Source organism: Triticum aestivum, chromosome 2A, assembly GCF_018294505.1.
Source record: "Triticum aestivum cultivar Chinese Spring chromosome 2A, IWGSC CS RefSeq v2.1, whole genome shotgun sequence".
Lineage (NCBI taxonomy): Eukaryota > Viridiplantae > Streptophyta > Magnoliopsida > Poales > Poaceae > Triticum > Triticum aestivum.
The window spans coordinates 766,970,844-766,987,325 of NC_057797.1; the positions used below are offsets into that span (position 1 = coordinate 766,970,844).

At 45.3% G+C, this 16,482-nt stretch overlaps 1 protein-coding gene across 1 annotated transcript; it reads left to right on the forward strand.

Annotated features, from left to right (window-relative positions):
- Positions 1-9,816: 9,816 nt before the first annotated feature.
- Positions 9,817-16,264, forward strand: LOC123191051 (WD repeat-containing protein 44). Its single transcript, XM_044603808.1, has 7 exons — positions 9,817-11,628; positions 14,260-14,350; positions 14,461-14,618; positions 14,707-14,758; positions 14,876-14,958; positions 15,171-15,264; positions 15,472-16,264. The coding sequence occupies exons 1-7, from the start codon at positions 10,219-10,221 to the stop codon at positions 16,062-16,064; spliced, it is 2,481 nt and encodes an 826-aa protein (XP_044459743.1). The 5' UTR covers positions 9,817-10,218; the 3' UTR covers positions 16,065-16,264.
- The last annotated feature ends 218 nt before the right edge of the window (positions 16,265-16,482 follow it).

Consider the following 16,482-nt stretch of genomic DNA (forward strand, 5'->3'; position numbering starts at 1 on the left):
ACTTTTGCTTTTTATAAAAATATGGTAAATTACATCTCTTCCATTGTCTAACAGAAGAATGTACAACAAAAGTACACATAAGAATAGAACCGTGGGTGGTACACCAAAAATAGCACACTTTGAAACAACAGTACGTGTGTGACGGTGTTTTTAAATCATGCGCGATAGCACCACATCTCGCATGTGAGCTTCAAAGTCAACGAGTCCGATGTGACAATCCCACTTGAAAATTGTACGTGAACCGTGTTCAATGATATCATACATGTCAGACGTTAACAATCGAGACATCGCACAAGGTTTTCTTGCGAAATTGGTGTGCCATAGGTAATACTATTTCACAAATGTTTTGCGTTGATTCTTTGTCTGGTTTCTATGAGCAATTACACACGCTTAACTCATATAAGATGTGTGCAATGGATGACCAATCTCCGAATATCCAATTCTGAGCCCGGCCTCATCTGCACCCGGTAAAAGAACAATTCATAAAAAAAATCAATTTTTGAAAGAAAAATCCAAAAATTTTTATGGAAGATAGATAACTTTGTGCATGAGGTGCGCTCGAAATTTCAGAGCATTTGGACATTTGAGTAGCTCTCAGCAAAAAAAGACAAATTGGTTCAGAACAGTATATGAACAGTACATTATTTAACAGGCTCTAATTTTTTTTTGCTGAGAGCTACTCAAATGTCCAAATGATTTGAAATTTGAGGCGGACATCACGCACCAAATTATCTACCATGCCCAAAAAAATTGGAATTTTTGAAATTTTCTAGTATTTGTTTTGATTTTTTTTACTCGGCGCGGGTGTAGATGATCCTGGGAGCCAAAACGCCTCTCTCGACCAATCTCATGTGTCTGTTGCAACAATCGTGTGTGCGATAGGTTCCTGCGTCGTATACGATTGCTTTTGCCGGAACGTCTGCGTTCTTAAGCACTATCGCAGATGATTAATCTGGGCCATGTGCGATGGATCTATCCTATCGCACACCTTAGCAAGGTGGCGGTTTGAAACTGTTTCAATGAAAGGAGTTTAAACCGCTTGCTTAGGGGAACGCCCCTAGTGGGCCACCTGAGTAGCATGTTTGTGCATTTCTTCACTTCGTTTCTTTTTTTCTCTCATATTTTCTTTTCGATATGTCTTAAAAAAACTAAAATACATATATTGCTCAAACAATTACTTAAGTTTCCAAAAAAATGTGCAGTGTTAAAAAAATTTCAACTTCAAAAAAATGTTGATAGCATTTGAAAAAAACTTTTCAACGCATTCGAAAAATATTTAACACATATTTGAAAATAAAATTTTAAAAATTGCTTAAAATATGTAAACATATATATCAAAAAAATTAAATGTATAAAATAAATGTTCCTTATGTATTAAAAAAATGTGCAATATATATGAAACATGAAGCATCAAAAATATATATTTAAAAATAATTTTAGTCATGCATTTGGAAAATGTTAAATGTCTATAAAAATAATGTTTCATATGTATACAGAAAATGTACAACATGTATGATAAAAAGGTTAACATAAAAACATATATTAAAAATGTTAATCACATATTTAAAAAACATTGATGTGTACAAAAAGTTTGGACATCAAAAATAGATATTATAAAATATATGTTAATCATGTTTTTAAAATTGTAACATGTAGAAAAAATTGTTCTTGATATATACACAAATGTTGCATTTTGTGTGAAAAAAGTAGACATGTGTTCAACAACTAAAAAGAAAAAAACTGTGTAAATCGAAGAAAACAGTAGAACAAAGTGAAAATAAAAAAACCGATGAAAGCGAGAAAGAAAAAAGAAAATCAAAGAAAAATAAAAATCGAAAAAAAACCAAAGAAACAAATCTAAAACAGTCAAAACAATGCTACAGTATGGGGCCGGTCCAATAATGCGCCGTAATACACATCAGTACGGACGAAATATAGCTTCCGCGGCAAAGTTATACATAGCGTCGCACTGTTTTGTTCCAATTTTTCTCCAGTTTTCTTTCGGTATTATGTTTGGTTTTCAGTTTGTTTGTTCGTTTTTTTCTGTATTTCTTTCCTGGTTGGCTATTGTTTTGTTTTTTATACATTTCTAAAAAAAATTCAATTTTCAATACACATTGCACATTTTTCACATACTTTTGGATCACGTTGAACATTTTTCAAATATATGATTTACAATTTTCTGAATACATGCTTGTAACACTTTTTTTCAAATACATGTTAATAATTTTGAAAATACACATTAAACATCTTTACTGACACAACTTTTTTTTCAAAATCCATGAACTATGTTTTACATTGTATAAACATTTCCCAAAAATATGACCAACTTATATTAGAAATGTGTTAACATATCACATCTGTTTGAATGGTATACTATAGTTTTTAAAGTACTAAATTTTCGAAAAATAGTACAAACATTTTTCAGTAATGTGGGAGAGTAACGACTCACGGGAAGCTGAGGTGGCCCGCGGATGTGGAAGGCGACGGGGAGTGCGTGTTCTGAAATGTCCATGGCGCTAATATTTGGATGCATTTATTTTTTATAAGGGGTGAAAACACACACACACACACACACACACACACACACACACACGCACGCACGCACACGCATAGACGCACAACACGCTAGGAAAGAACAAAGTCATATAAGATCAAAGTTGTGTCTAAATGGGAAAAAACAACCGATCAAAACAACAATGCTTCAATGGGGCAATATTTGGATGGATGAAACATGCGTTATATCACCTCGCCCAACCACCAAGGGCGGCGGCGGCGACGACGGCAGCACCGTTAACACGGCCGGCTTTCGGTTTCGATCCGACGCGACGTGCCGGCCAGTCCGCGGCTCCGCTGCCGTACGCTGCTGGTCGATCGGCGTAGGCGCGCACGCCGTCCAGCTCCTGCTTGCTTGATCGGCTGGCCGGCGTGTTACTGCCCGTGCTCAAGCAATCATGCATGGAAGCTTGGTCTTGTTTGGTCATGGTCACGTACGACTCCGAGCAACAGGAGGCGCGAGGCCTCGCTGCTGCTGCTACGGCGGCGTACTTCAGTAGCTCCAGCAACCGGACGACACGTGATTCCCGCTCTACAAAACTGTGGTACGAATAGGCCCGGTCGCCGTGGGCTCGTGGCTAGCAACGTAGGTCCAAGAATGAGACAAGCAGCTGTTACGTGGCTCAAGTGTTCTCCGCTCGTCCCTGCAAACGGCGACGCCGAGACAGCAGCAGGCCTACACGCACGCTCTAGAAGCAACAAGGACGCGCCTCTGCCGGCCGGCCGGCCGAGTACAACGGCCGGGCTCCAGCTAGCCGTGCGTGCGTGCGTGCATGCTCTGCCCTTCTCTCGCGCTCCAGCTAGCCGGCACCAAATCAGTCGGTTAACTCGGTCGGCCTTGGGTCCTCCTCCGACGCGACGCGCGTGCCGGATGCGTGTCTCGGATCGATCAACTAATCCGCACAGCACTGCCGATCGGTCAGCCAGCGTACGCGGTTGGTCGGCCGCGTTGCCGTGCGTTACCAGCAGGCAGCAGGCAGCCAATCAATCATGCAGCTGCTTCTGTTTTGAGATGGACGCATCTTGGTGCTTGGATGAAGGGACCTCTCGGCCGGCCATGGTCGTGATCGACGCACGGGGCGAGGAAAGGTTCCCGCTACAGGGACGACATTGCATGGCTTATGTTAATTATAGCATCTTGGTGCTTGGATGAATGGGTCTCGCTCTCGGCCATGGTCGCCATCGGCTCGCGACTTGCATTCGCAGCCGTCTCGCACGGGGCGAGTTCATGGTTCCCACATGCAAGGCTTATGTTAGCACGGACCTAGGTAGGCTACGTAGTAGGTAAGCCAACGTAGGTCAAAGAATAAGACAAGCACGCGCCGTCCGTCCGTCCGTACAGTGAATGATCAGGGCCTGTCGAATCCAATCGCGCGGCGTGGAAATGGTGCTCACCTCACTGGTAGGGGTCCGGCTGACACACGCCGATGGCCTACACCATTATAGGAGCTAGCTACCTAGCTCCGGCCAGCAACGGCTAAATTCCGTGTTTCAACCCTTTTCTAAAAGCTATTCGAGATCTTATCCTTTTGCTATTGTCATGGCCCCTGACGGTAGGGTATAACAGTCTAGCGTCAAGGTTTCTGACGGTAGGGTTGCATGCTCTATTGTAAATTCTTCTTAAGTATTGAAACATAGTGTGTATTCGTGCCTATCGTCGAGCACCTTGGCGGTAGGGATGTACAAGCTACCGTCAGTCTGTTTGACGGTAGGGATGTTTCCTACCGCCAAGGTCCCTGGCGGTAGGCTGTTACACCCTACCGCCATGGAACCTGGCGGTAGCAAAAGGGTCAGATTTCGAATTCTTTTTTTCAAACTAGGGTCAAATCTCGAATAGGTTTGAGAAAAGGGTCAAAACATGAAATTTTGCCGCTAGCAGCTGGGAGATCTTGGACCTGGACTGTACGTACAACTGCTCCTAGAGCTATCTAGTGATCAACCTACAACTTTTTTCCAAAACTGCTCTTTTGATCCCGAGCTCATATGCTCCCATACGAACAGTAAAATCAGACAAAATAGTAAAAAGTTTGATTTTTTTATGACCATTGATGAATGTTCTAACTGCATGCAAAATTTCAGGTCGAAATGGCATTCATGGAAGTCTGGGCAAAAATAACAAAACCGGTGCTCCAAAATGCTTTCAATAATAATCTTTTTCGACCATTGATTTTTCTTTCCCAAACCTCCACGAATGTCATTTCAACCTGAAATTTTTCATGCAGTTAAAAATTTTATCAATGTTCATCACAAAAAGATCAGATTTTGATGAACTTTTTTTTTATTTTTTCGATTTTACTGTTCATGCAAGAGCATATAAGCTCGGGATCAAATACTCCATGTCCCTTTTCTCTCTCTTTTCTAAAAGAGAGATCAATTCAATTTCAACCTATCTAATCCGTGCCTGCGTAAGTAGTAGCACTCTTTGTTGCCGGTGTGAATCTGGCATTAGCACTCTTAATAAGTGATTGATTAATGGGCACGGGGGGTCGATTCAAGCCAGCCTTGCTTAATTTGATGACCGTGGCATGCATGTACAGATGAGCTTAACTAGGCCGTACTTTGTACACAGATGGTGGCATGCATGTACAGATGAGCTTAACTATGCATGTACGGCTTTTTGACCAAAACCTCTAAATCTTCTTCTTAATTAATGAAAGTGACAAATCTTTTACCCAGTTTCAAAAAAAAAAAACTTAGCTAGGGCGTGAGCAGCATGCCAGTTGTTACATGCAGAGAAAGAGGGACGAGACTTGTCTGCTCCTCGCGCTTGCGCCCATCCGTGTTTCCACGTACGTGGCCTGATTTTATTGGAACAAAATAAGATGAGGTGATGCGCAGCGAGCCAGATCCGAGAGCATGAGAAAGGAGCAGGCAAGCCGGATTCGAGAGGAGCTACAATAACTTGTGAGGTAAAAAGGCGCGGATGACGGCAGGTGAGGTGATGCGCTGCGTGCCTGGCCAAACTTGGTATCGGACCGTACGTAGTGTTCACGCAAAATAGTTTCTGCTCACCAGATGTGCACTCAACGTATATATACAGGTACAGGCATGTATGCGTGCATGCATGTCAGCTAGCTAGTCCACCAATCATTGGGTGCCTTGCGCTTAACTCTGACGCTAACACGCGCATGCATGCAACTTGATCGCATCAACAACTAGCTAGCTACTAATATAACCAGCAGTGCTAGTTCTAAATGTACAGACAGAATCAGTATAGGTGCGTGCATGTGTGTCAACAGAGGTCCATCGATCCATCGTCCATCGATATCAACTTGGCGAGCTTACAGCTAATGACTAGAGCGCACGTTGGATGGATATACGACCCCTCTCGGATTCCGTCCGCTCCAGTGGCGATTAACCCTCGTGGTTAGCTAGCTAGCTGTAACGATCTACCAATCTAGGTTGGAATCTAATCCCAGGCCATCTCGTGAAGGATCGACAGGTGTTAATTAACTAAGCGATTGTGTTAAGCCAAGAGCCAAGAGGCAGGTGAGCCCTAGAACGTGTAGCACCCGTATTCTAATGCTGCCTCCGTTCCATGTAGCTGGTGGGCATGGATTAAGTAAGCCGAAGCTACGGATCAACTAGCCACTAGGAGGATCAAAGTAGATAGAGTAGGAGTCGTACTGCTAATAGTACTTGTTAAGTGTGCTGCCAGCTGGGCTAGACTCCCCTAATCCTTTTGTTAATCTCCACTGTCGAGATCCATGATCCCCATTGGCGCTGAGGAAGCGCATGATCGTCTATCAGGCAGGCAGAGAAAGCGTCCCAGCTGCCTGCCTGCCTGCCTTTGACTCGAATCTCATCTACAATCTCTGCTGCTAGAAGAAGAAAGAAAGAAAGAAAAGCTATAGCAATGGATGGCAACGTGCCTCCGACGCGCGCGCTCAATTATTGCGGTGCATGCACGTAGTAGATCCGTCCATGGAGATCAATGGAATCAACGTGCACGTAGGAGTAGAGTATATGATGTATTTGGCTGGTTCCTTGTCACATTATGCAATTTGAGACAGGTGTTGCAAAATGCTTAAGGCGTTGGACGGGAGGGAGATCGTATGTGCCGTGACGGCCGGCAGCAACCTGGATAGTTCCTCCGTCTCCGTGGTAACATGCATGGCCTGGGGGTGGGGGGGTCGACGATCATATATATACGAATGCAACGTTCCCTAAAAAAATTAGATACGAATGCAACGGATCAACTTTCTCTAGAAAAACACGGTGGATCAACCGAGCTACTCATTCTGTAAACAAATATAAGAGCATTCAGATCACTATTAATGATCTAAATGCTTTTATATTTTTTACGGAGGGAATAGTTAGCAGCCGAGGACACGGACGGTTTTACTATGACTTTTTACTACCGACCAACCGTTACAGAGGCTTTTTCCTCGGTTCAATATATAATGACCGAGGCCAACTTTGGTTGGTTAATCCGATCAGTTCATCTATGGTCAGCAAGTATGATGGTTTTAATGATATCCTGCATGTATTTCGTGTGTATCTCACAGGGGGATTTAAAAAATCCCACGAATTAACTTGGGTCACAGGTGTGGTTTTGGCTGTTTTGACTGCATCATTTGGTGTAACTGGTTATTCTTTGCCTTGGGATCAAATTGGCTATTGGGCAGTCAAAATTGTGACAGGTGTACCTGACGCCATTCCCGTAATAGGATCGCCTTTAGTGGAGGTGCTGGTGGCGATCGGAAGTGTTGGGTGGATCGCAGAGGCATAGCAATCTCCCTCCGGGCTCCGGGGACAAGCAAAGCAATGTCCAGCTAGCTAGATGGCGATGGAGGTCGATCCATCTGCAGCTGCGTGCGTGCCTGCTTTCCTTTCAGTAACGCGTCAACTCCCCTCCACGTAATGCCGTCCACACCCATCGATCGCCGTCGTGCCGGCACGGCGCCAGACACGCCCGCCGCCCGCGACCGATGCCTTGCCTAATCCACACGGTTAGCCAGCGTGCCGCTTGAACCGTCTACAAAACCTCCACCAACACCATGCAGTGAACTGAAGAAAAGAGCATCGAATATCCACTCAACTAGGCATAGGGTGTGTTTGGTTGCCTGCAACGATTTTTCGTGCACCGCATGTGCGTCTCAGATGGACCTGACACAATCAACCTAGACGCGGACAATCAAACCTAGACGGGGATAGGAAGAAAACTATGACAATTTTGTAAAAAGATACCCACATCCTCTCCACATTTGTAAATAAGGCCTTCCCCTGTTCATCATTTTCTCCCATAAGATAAACTACTCATACAAAATGCATCTTGATGTTCCGTGCAACGTACGTGCATCTTGCTATAGAGGAAGAAAATAAGGAGTGTGGTTGCACGGACGGACAAATAGGAGGTCAAAACGAACACGCCCGGTCATTGACCGGGCGCTTTCGCGTGCGTTTAATGGGTCATATTTGCTATGTTCGATTGTAGATGCTCTTACCACACACGATCTGAACATAGTTTCAGCCCTAGCTAGGAAACAAACCACAATTCATCATATCTACTAACAAATGGCAGTACCAATATAATAGTCGAATGGCTAAATAAAGGAAAGTTCATATATGCCGAACTAGTGGCAAGTCCATCCTCGCCCTCTTCTCATTTTGTTGTTGTTGTTGTTGTTGTTGTTGTTGTTGTTTCTTCTTCTTCGGCTTCTTCTTCTTATTATTCTCCTCATCTGCTGCTCCTTCTCTTCTTCTACTGCTGCTCTTCTTCTTCTTCTTCTTCTTCTTCTTCTTCTTCGGTTCCTTGTTTGACCTTTGTTTTTTCCCCTGTGCCCATTCCATCTTTTTGTTCTTTCAGACTTCATTGTCAAATGCCTTCATACCATGGCTAGAGCTAACAAGATCATCAGGCGTCACATCTTCCTCCTCTGGTACCAGTTCATCCCAACCCCATTGCAGGATCCAGTTATGCATAATACAACAAGCAAACAATTCAAGTGACTTTCAAACCGAGAACCTTCAACCTTGGTGGTAAACAATTGAAGTGACTTGTCTTTTGACTGGGAAACATTTTTCTTGCATATCTCCCAATGCAAATCCTAGGTGATATGCATACTCTTCAATCAAAATTTTGATCCAACTCCAACATCATACCCTCCTATTAGTTTAACATCATCGTTAGGGTCCCTCTAGTTCAACACATTTCTTAGTTTTTCAGCATAACTAGGGCTTGTACCGAATAACATGACTTCCTCATCATTGTCAACATTCTTGGCAGTGTTACACAAGAATGCCATTTTGTTCAAATAATGAACATTAACGAGTCTCTTCATATAAAAAATGTGAATAAACCTAAGGCATCAATGACAAGGCTAATGTATTACATTGGGAGCTATACTTGGATAATGTATTCATTAGATATTGCCATTAATTAACACATACATTAACCTAAGTTTTGCCTAACAAATATACTGACCCTAACCATAATCTTTCTACATGCCAAGTATTATCCCTACTACACACCATGTATATCCCATTACTACCACACTTGATCAAAGGATTCAAAGAAATCAGATACACTAGGATTTGGAGAAAAACACGAACTACGGTTCCACATTTATGTAAAAAATGGTACCAAAATAACAACATTTTACTGTTTTTAATTTCCTCAAGCAACAAGGAGAGGGAAATATCCACCGAAAAGAAGCACCTTTTTGAAGTGGATTTGAGGGGGCTTGAGGTGGGGTAGAGGGGGGGGGGGCAGTAGTAGTTCTTCCAGCTCGGGTTGGGTGTGGGGTGGGCTCCACCGACTCTCTCGTGGGGCTTAACCCTCTCCAAGCGAAAACACCACGGATCATGGCGCTGCATGGGTGTGTGTTTGTGGGGGGGGGGGGGGGGGTCAATGCGCGGTAGGGATCCTGGCGTTTTCCCCTTTGGCACGTCGGGCGGTCAACCAACCGGTGCAGAGGGTGGGGTAGGGGAAACACTATGGCTCCTAGTGTCTCACGTGCTACCAAAACGTCGCACACATGTAAACTCATTCATACGAGCACATTGAAGATACTGGGCCGGCATAATCTATATTAAATTTAACAAAGTCAATATAGTCGACGGGAACGAAAATGCCTTCTCGTACTGAACAAACATCACCGAAAAGCCTAACCCTTGCATTTGGAACGGGGAAAAATATTAGTCGTGTCACGCAGCTGATTGTGATGCTTGGGCCGGGTCCCCACCGGTCATGGTCAGGCACAGGAGGAGATCTGGACCATGGATATGCACCGGCTCCCTCCCGGATACCAGGGAAACACGAGGAGGTTGGGCTGTTGGTGTCGTGTTGGTGGCGAGTAGCGGGTCGGCCACGGCCACCCCCGCACCGGCAGCCTCCCCAACAAAACACCGCACACCCCTGCGACAAACCAATGCCGCAGTGCTCCCCCTCCCCCTCCCCCGCCTCGTTCCCGCTGCCGGCCTCCCACCTCCATCCAGCTGGCCGACGACGCGCGCCGCACCACCACCACCACCACCACCACCGGCAGCGCTGACAGCAACGGGAGAGCAACAAACGCCACGGCGCCGAGGAGTGGAGGGCCAGAGCCCTGCTCCCGCGGTATAAAGTCCCGCGCTTTCACCCGGGCCGCCGCCGAGCACCACTCCGACTCGCCGCGCGCTCGGGGAGGGAAAGGCGGCTCTGGTGCGGGGGTCGGGGCAATGCCGGAGGCGGCGACGCCGGATCCGGCGGTAAGGAATGGGGAGGAGGGGCACGAGGCGGAGGAGGACGAGTTCCACGAGTCGCTGGATCGGATCCTCTCCTCCTCCTGCTCCTCCACCTCCGCCTCCGACGACGACGCCGACCTCCTCCTGCACCGCCACCGCCGCCGCGGGAGCCAGCACCAGCACCAACAACAGCAAGGGGCAGCGGACCCCGCGTACGACGTCTGGATCTCCGAGCCGACGTCCGTCTCGGAGCGGCGACGGGTGCTGCTCAACCGCCTCGGCCTCTCCGCCTCCGGCTCGCTGCAGCCGCCCGCCTCCCCCGGCCGCCGCTCCATCTCAATCTCCTCTCCTCTCTCGCCGCCGCCCCGCTCCCGCTCCCCCTCGCCGCCGCCCGCCTCGCCTCCACCGGAGGAGTCGGTGGGGATCGCGGAGGAGGACAGCCTTCCCAGATCCGTCGGCCACGGGAAGCCGCCGCTGGCGCGGAACCAGAGCATTGGCGGGGCCGGCGGCGGGGAGCAGTGCCGGATCCGGAACCTGGACGACGGCACGGAGTTCGAGCTTGGGGAGGTGCACGAGGAGGTGGTCCGCGAGGTCGGCACCGGCCGCCAGCTCACCCTCGAGGAGTTCGAGCTCTGCCTCGGCCGCTCCCCGATCGTCCACGAGCTCATGCGCCGCGCCACCACCGCAGGCGGCGCCTCCTCCTCCGCCTCCGACCACACCGGTGCCCCCGCATCCTCCAAGCCCCGCAGGAAGTCCGGTGGGTGGCTGCGCGGCATCAGGCACCTGGCCGGCACCGTCGCCTACGGAGGCCGCCGCGGCAGCACCGAGGTGAGGGACAGGGAGAAGGAGAAGAAGGAGAGGGAGGCGCGCCGCCTCAGCTCCGCCACCGACGACAGCCTCGACGGCAGCAGCACGCGCAGTGCGGGCAGGGTCAAGGTGCGGCAGTACGGGAAGACGTGCAAGGAGCTCACCGGCATGTTCATGACACAGGAGTTGGCTGCGCACTCTGGCTCTGTGTGGTGCATCAACTTCAGCCTGGATGGACGGTACCTTGCAAGCGCCGGCGAGGACCGTGTCATCCATGTCTGGGAGGTCTCCGAGGGTGAGAGAAAGGGGGAGTTGCTCGGGGAAGGTGCGGTTTCGAAGGAGAGCGGTGGCGGAGGCAGCCCATTTGTCGCGGTTGCTGGAAATGGGTCGCCGGAGGTGGCAATGCTGCCGCTCAACAGTGCAGATAAGGGCTATGGGGAGAAGAAGAGGAGGCCAAGGGTGCAGAGCAGCCGGAAGTCAGTCGGTTCTGATCATCTTGTTGTGCCCGAGTGCGTGTTTGGGTTCAGAGATAAGCCATTTTGCTCGCTCCTGGGACACGCTGCTGATGTTCTTGATCTATCATGGTCCAAATCTCAGGTACAGACTCTGTCTGCTATTTAATTGGAAAAAATAGCCAACTGCTTAATCTTACTTTTTCGGCACTTTGTTAGACATTCCGAAAATTTAGAATCAACAGTTGCACTACAATCTTCTTTAGAACAAAACCGAGTGGTAATTTTCAGTTTTGATGGTGTATAATACGGCTATAAGGACCATGATCACCAAAACAACTAAAACTATGTCATGTACTATAGGGAAAACATTACACTTCCAACTTTTATCACTTGGCTGCACTAACTGGTCAATAGGCCTCATCGCCCCAGCATGCAACATTGCACTACATCCTGCCGATTGAACCAAAGGCTTGTCTGTTGTGTGCTTCAGTTTTTGCACTGCTGTAAGATTCACTTCTTTTGTATGAGTAGTGAATCTGTTGCAATTTGATTTGTTCATCGTGTTGTCATTTTCATGCTCTGTAAACTGGTAAATAACACTATTAGTTGATCCTCAGACTGCAGGTCTGAAGATAGTTCAGATAGTTGTTTCTGCATGATTAACTATGGTTAGAACCTGAATATCGGTAAACTGGTAAAGAACACACATAGCATTTGGTTGAAAATGGTCTGTACATATTCCGTGTGTAAATGTTTGTCCTTAAGAAAAATGCTTGCCAGTGTATATGATTTACAAATCCCAAATGGTGTGTACAATCTTGTAATTCATGATCTGACAAGTAAGATAGCAGGCATAGTCATAAACGATAGCCTTCCTGTCTTACTATTCACTTTTCCTTCCCACGCAAAATAGTTGGTCTTTGCATCTGATGATGTCAAATATAATTGTATCGGCACTCTACTTGTTTGCAAATTACCAGTGACACTTCATCTACTGGGTCCCTGTAGTGTTCAAATGCACGAGCAGCAAATCGACGTTCTATGGTACGGATTTTGGGACATTCTGGGACATATAATTGAATAGCCAACCGCTTAATCTTACGTTTTTGGCACTTTGTTAGACATTCTGAAAATCTAGGATCAGCAATTGCACTGCAACCTTCTTCAGAACAGAACTGAATGGTAATTTTTAGTTTCGACGGTGTACGTCTGTAAGGACTGTGATAATCAGAATGACTAAAACTAAACCACGCACTATATGGAAAGCCACTTTCAACTTTTCACCTGGCTACACTAACTGTTGGGCAATAGGCCTCAGCATGCAACAACACACCGCATCCTGCCGATTTAACCAAAGACCTGGCTGTTGTGTGCTTCTGTTTTTGCACTGCTTTAAGATTCACTTCTTCTGTATTAAGTGGTGAATCTGTTACGGCATTCAATTGATTTATCCATTGTGTCATTATTTTAATGCTCTGTAAACTTGTGAATAACACTATTAGTTAATCCTTAGACTGCAGATCTAAAGATAGTTTAAATAGTTGTTTATGTGTGATTAACTATGGTTATGACCTGAAAACCGGGTATCATTTTCATATTCGATAAACTGGTAAAGAACACTAATGGTTGCATATGATTGAATGGTATGTTTATATTCGGCTCGTAAATGTCTGTCCTAAAGAAAAATGCTTATCATTTATATATAGCTTACATATCCCAAAGGACGTGTACAGCATATGATTGTAGTTCATGATCTGGCAAGCAAGACAGTAGGCGGTCATAAACAATAGCCCTCCTGTCGTACTATGCACTTCTCCCTCCCACGCAAAATAATTGAGCTTCTTTGCATTTAATAACATCAAACATGACATATTGGGACCCTACATGTTTGCAAAATAATACCAACAAATGCATCAGTAGCAAATTGACCTTCTGTGTCCACGGAGGTTTCTTTGGCATTCATGCATGCTATATTTTTGCATATTTTGCACACTGTCTCCTTTTGAATTCTCCCAGAAGCCATTTTGCATTTCCGTCAGCAGGGATGCCTTTTTGGTTCCCGGGAGCATATGAACAGTAAAACCATAAAAATATATTTTAAAAATTCAAAGAATCTTAATTTCTTTTGACAACATACATGTTCATATCTTCTATCTGCGTGCAAAGTTTGGTCAAGAAATGGCATAAGCTGGGATCTGGGCCCAAGGAAAAAATGTGTTCTAAAAGGCCATTTTCAAAGCAGTATATTTGTTCTTTTTATTGGTACAGGCCACAATATTTGTATTTTCTGTTTTTACCATAATATTTTGCAGACAACCAAAAACACATGCCTATTTTTCCCTGATTCGTTTGACATTTGCAAAATTGTTTATTACACTGGGAGCGTATGCTCCCGGGAGCCGTTTTGCATTTCTGTCAGCTGTAGTTATAAAGTGACCTAGGTTTGACATGTTCACCATATGCATATTTATCTTGTCCTTTGCTTCGTGTTTGGCTTTCAATCGTGCAGCATGGTCAGTATGGCTTGTGTTCAGATGTGCTCTCCATTCCAATATACAATTGTCATGATTCAGTCATAGTTGAATATAACCCATGGTGTTATTAACAGCTAAAAACCTTTTATGTGAACAATTTCTTGAATACATTTTCCCCCCAAACTAAAGTAGTTAAGTCTGTTAAACAAACCCCAGTGTAGACTTGACCTTTGTGGGGCCCCAGTTTAAATGAACAGTATTGTGTAAAGGCACTAACCAGTTGTTTGTCTCTCATGCAGTACTTGCTTTCGTCCTCAATGGACAAAACTGTTAGGCTATGGGACATCACATCCAGTACCTGTTTGAAGACATTCTCACACACAGACTATGGTCAGTCTAGTTGCAGGATCATTTCTGCATAACACCTTTTTGGCCATTAACTATATATGCTTGGTGGAACCAGACAATTGACTTCCTTCTGTGCACCCATTTTGTTGCAGTGACTTGCATCCAATTCAATCCGGTAGACGATAACTTCTTCATTAGTGGGTCACTGGATGAGAAAGTTCGCATTTGGAATGTCCATGACCGCAAGATTGAAGATTGGAATGATCTACATGAGATGGTTACCGCTGCATGTTATTCCCCCGATGGACAGGTATATTTATTTTCACTATGGTACTGAACATGTGGAGTGAGCAACTGACCATGAACCTAGATGAGCTTATGCTCTGTTACTTTTGAAGGTTGCAATGGTGGGATCTCACAAGGGAAGCTGCCATTTGTTTGATACAACTGGTATGCCACTCTAATCGTAGTTAAAAGCATCTGTTTATCTTTGTAACAGTATCCTGATATAAAAGGTAATCAGATAAAGTAACCTTACCTAGTGTTCTATTTCACCGGTGACTGCAGAAAAGAAGCTTCTGTACAAAAGCCAAATAGACCTAAGAATCAGGAAAAAGAAGTCTGGCCAGAAGAAGATTACTGGCTTCCAGGTACATATTTGCACAGTGCAAGCATTTTAGGGGACTTGATACTTTATTTAGAAACACACATGCTTATGACATTTTAAAGATTTGTAGTATAAAATTCAATAAAGCATATGCTTATTCTAGAAAAATAATTCATATGCTTATTCTAGAAAAACAATTCATATGCTAATGTGATGCCACCAATACCACCTAAGTATCTGTGTTTCATGCAACAGTTTGCTCCAGGAAGCTCCTTGGAAGTCCTGATTACTTCTGCAGATTCAAGAATCCGTGTTGTTAATGGCGACGAGCTTGTTCACAAATTTAAAGGTAACATTTCATTCTCCTCCCATTGTATGTATGCTGATAAAAATGAAGTTCTGTTTTGCACAAATCTAGAGCACATGTTCATTCTGTGTAATGTGATTTGTGCTGACCTGTTTCCCCTGGAGGGAATAAGATCCTTGTTTATGTGATCCACAGTACATTACTGTTAGTTTGGGCCTTCATTTACTTGATGTTTGATATTTTCACCAGGGTTCCGCAATACTAGTAGCCAAATCTCAGCTTCTGTAGCTCCAAATGGGAAATATGTAGTCTGTGCCAGTGAGGACTCTCATGTGTACGTCTGGAGACATGACAACAGTTCCCATCCTAGCAGAAGCAGGAGCGCAGTTGATGTAACCAACTCGTATGAACATTTCCACTGCCGTGATGTAACTGTGGCAATCACATGGCCCGGTGCTGAAGCCCGTGGATCACTTGGGTGTCGTAGCAGCAGACACAGCGATTCGGATGGTGCAGTGAGCTCTGTTCCTGAAACTCCTATACGAAACAACGAGCATGGATCGAATGGAACTGCTCACAGTCAGAGATACATTGAGAGCCCAGTTTGCGAAGGTGGCGCAAGCACAAGCACCAGCAGTCATCCAGTCGAAGCAGCGTCCCCATCCTTGCCCGACGAACAATTACCGTCTGCCAAGAGCAGTCCTGGCCACAGCTCATCGGATCTTTGCATCGGAGCTATGGATGTCCAGCGCCGGTCCGCGTGGGGTTTGGTGATCGTCACGGCAGGACAGGGAGGAGAAATCAGAGTGTTTCAAAATTTTGGTTTCCCAGTTCAAGTGTAAAGCAAAGCGTTGAGAGTGGGGAGTTGTTGGTTTCATTACTGTATAGATATCTTTAGTTCCTGAGCAGTTCACCTAGGATTTGAACTAGTTGAAAGTTTTCTCTGTTTTGATGCCTTGAGAGCTCATTCAAAAAACCACACTATTCTTTGATACAAGCTTGTGTAATTGTGTGGTTAACGGCCAATACATTTATTTGTTCATATCTTGGTTGTTTCCTTATACAAGAGACGAGATAGAGTTGATGGTGAAAAATAGTACTCGTTTTAGACATTTAAGACATCTTTTAAAACAGTTTAATTTGAGCTATCTTAAACGATTTATAAAAGTGAACGGAGGGACTATATGTGTCTGCTCCTCCTAGTTTTTCCCACAGCCTTGTCTAGTGTGGCTGTGGGAATTGGAACAATCTTAATTTTAT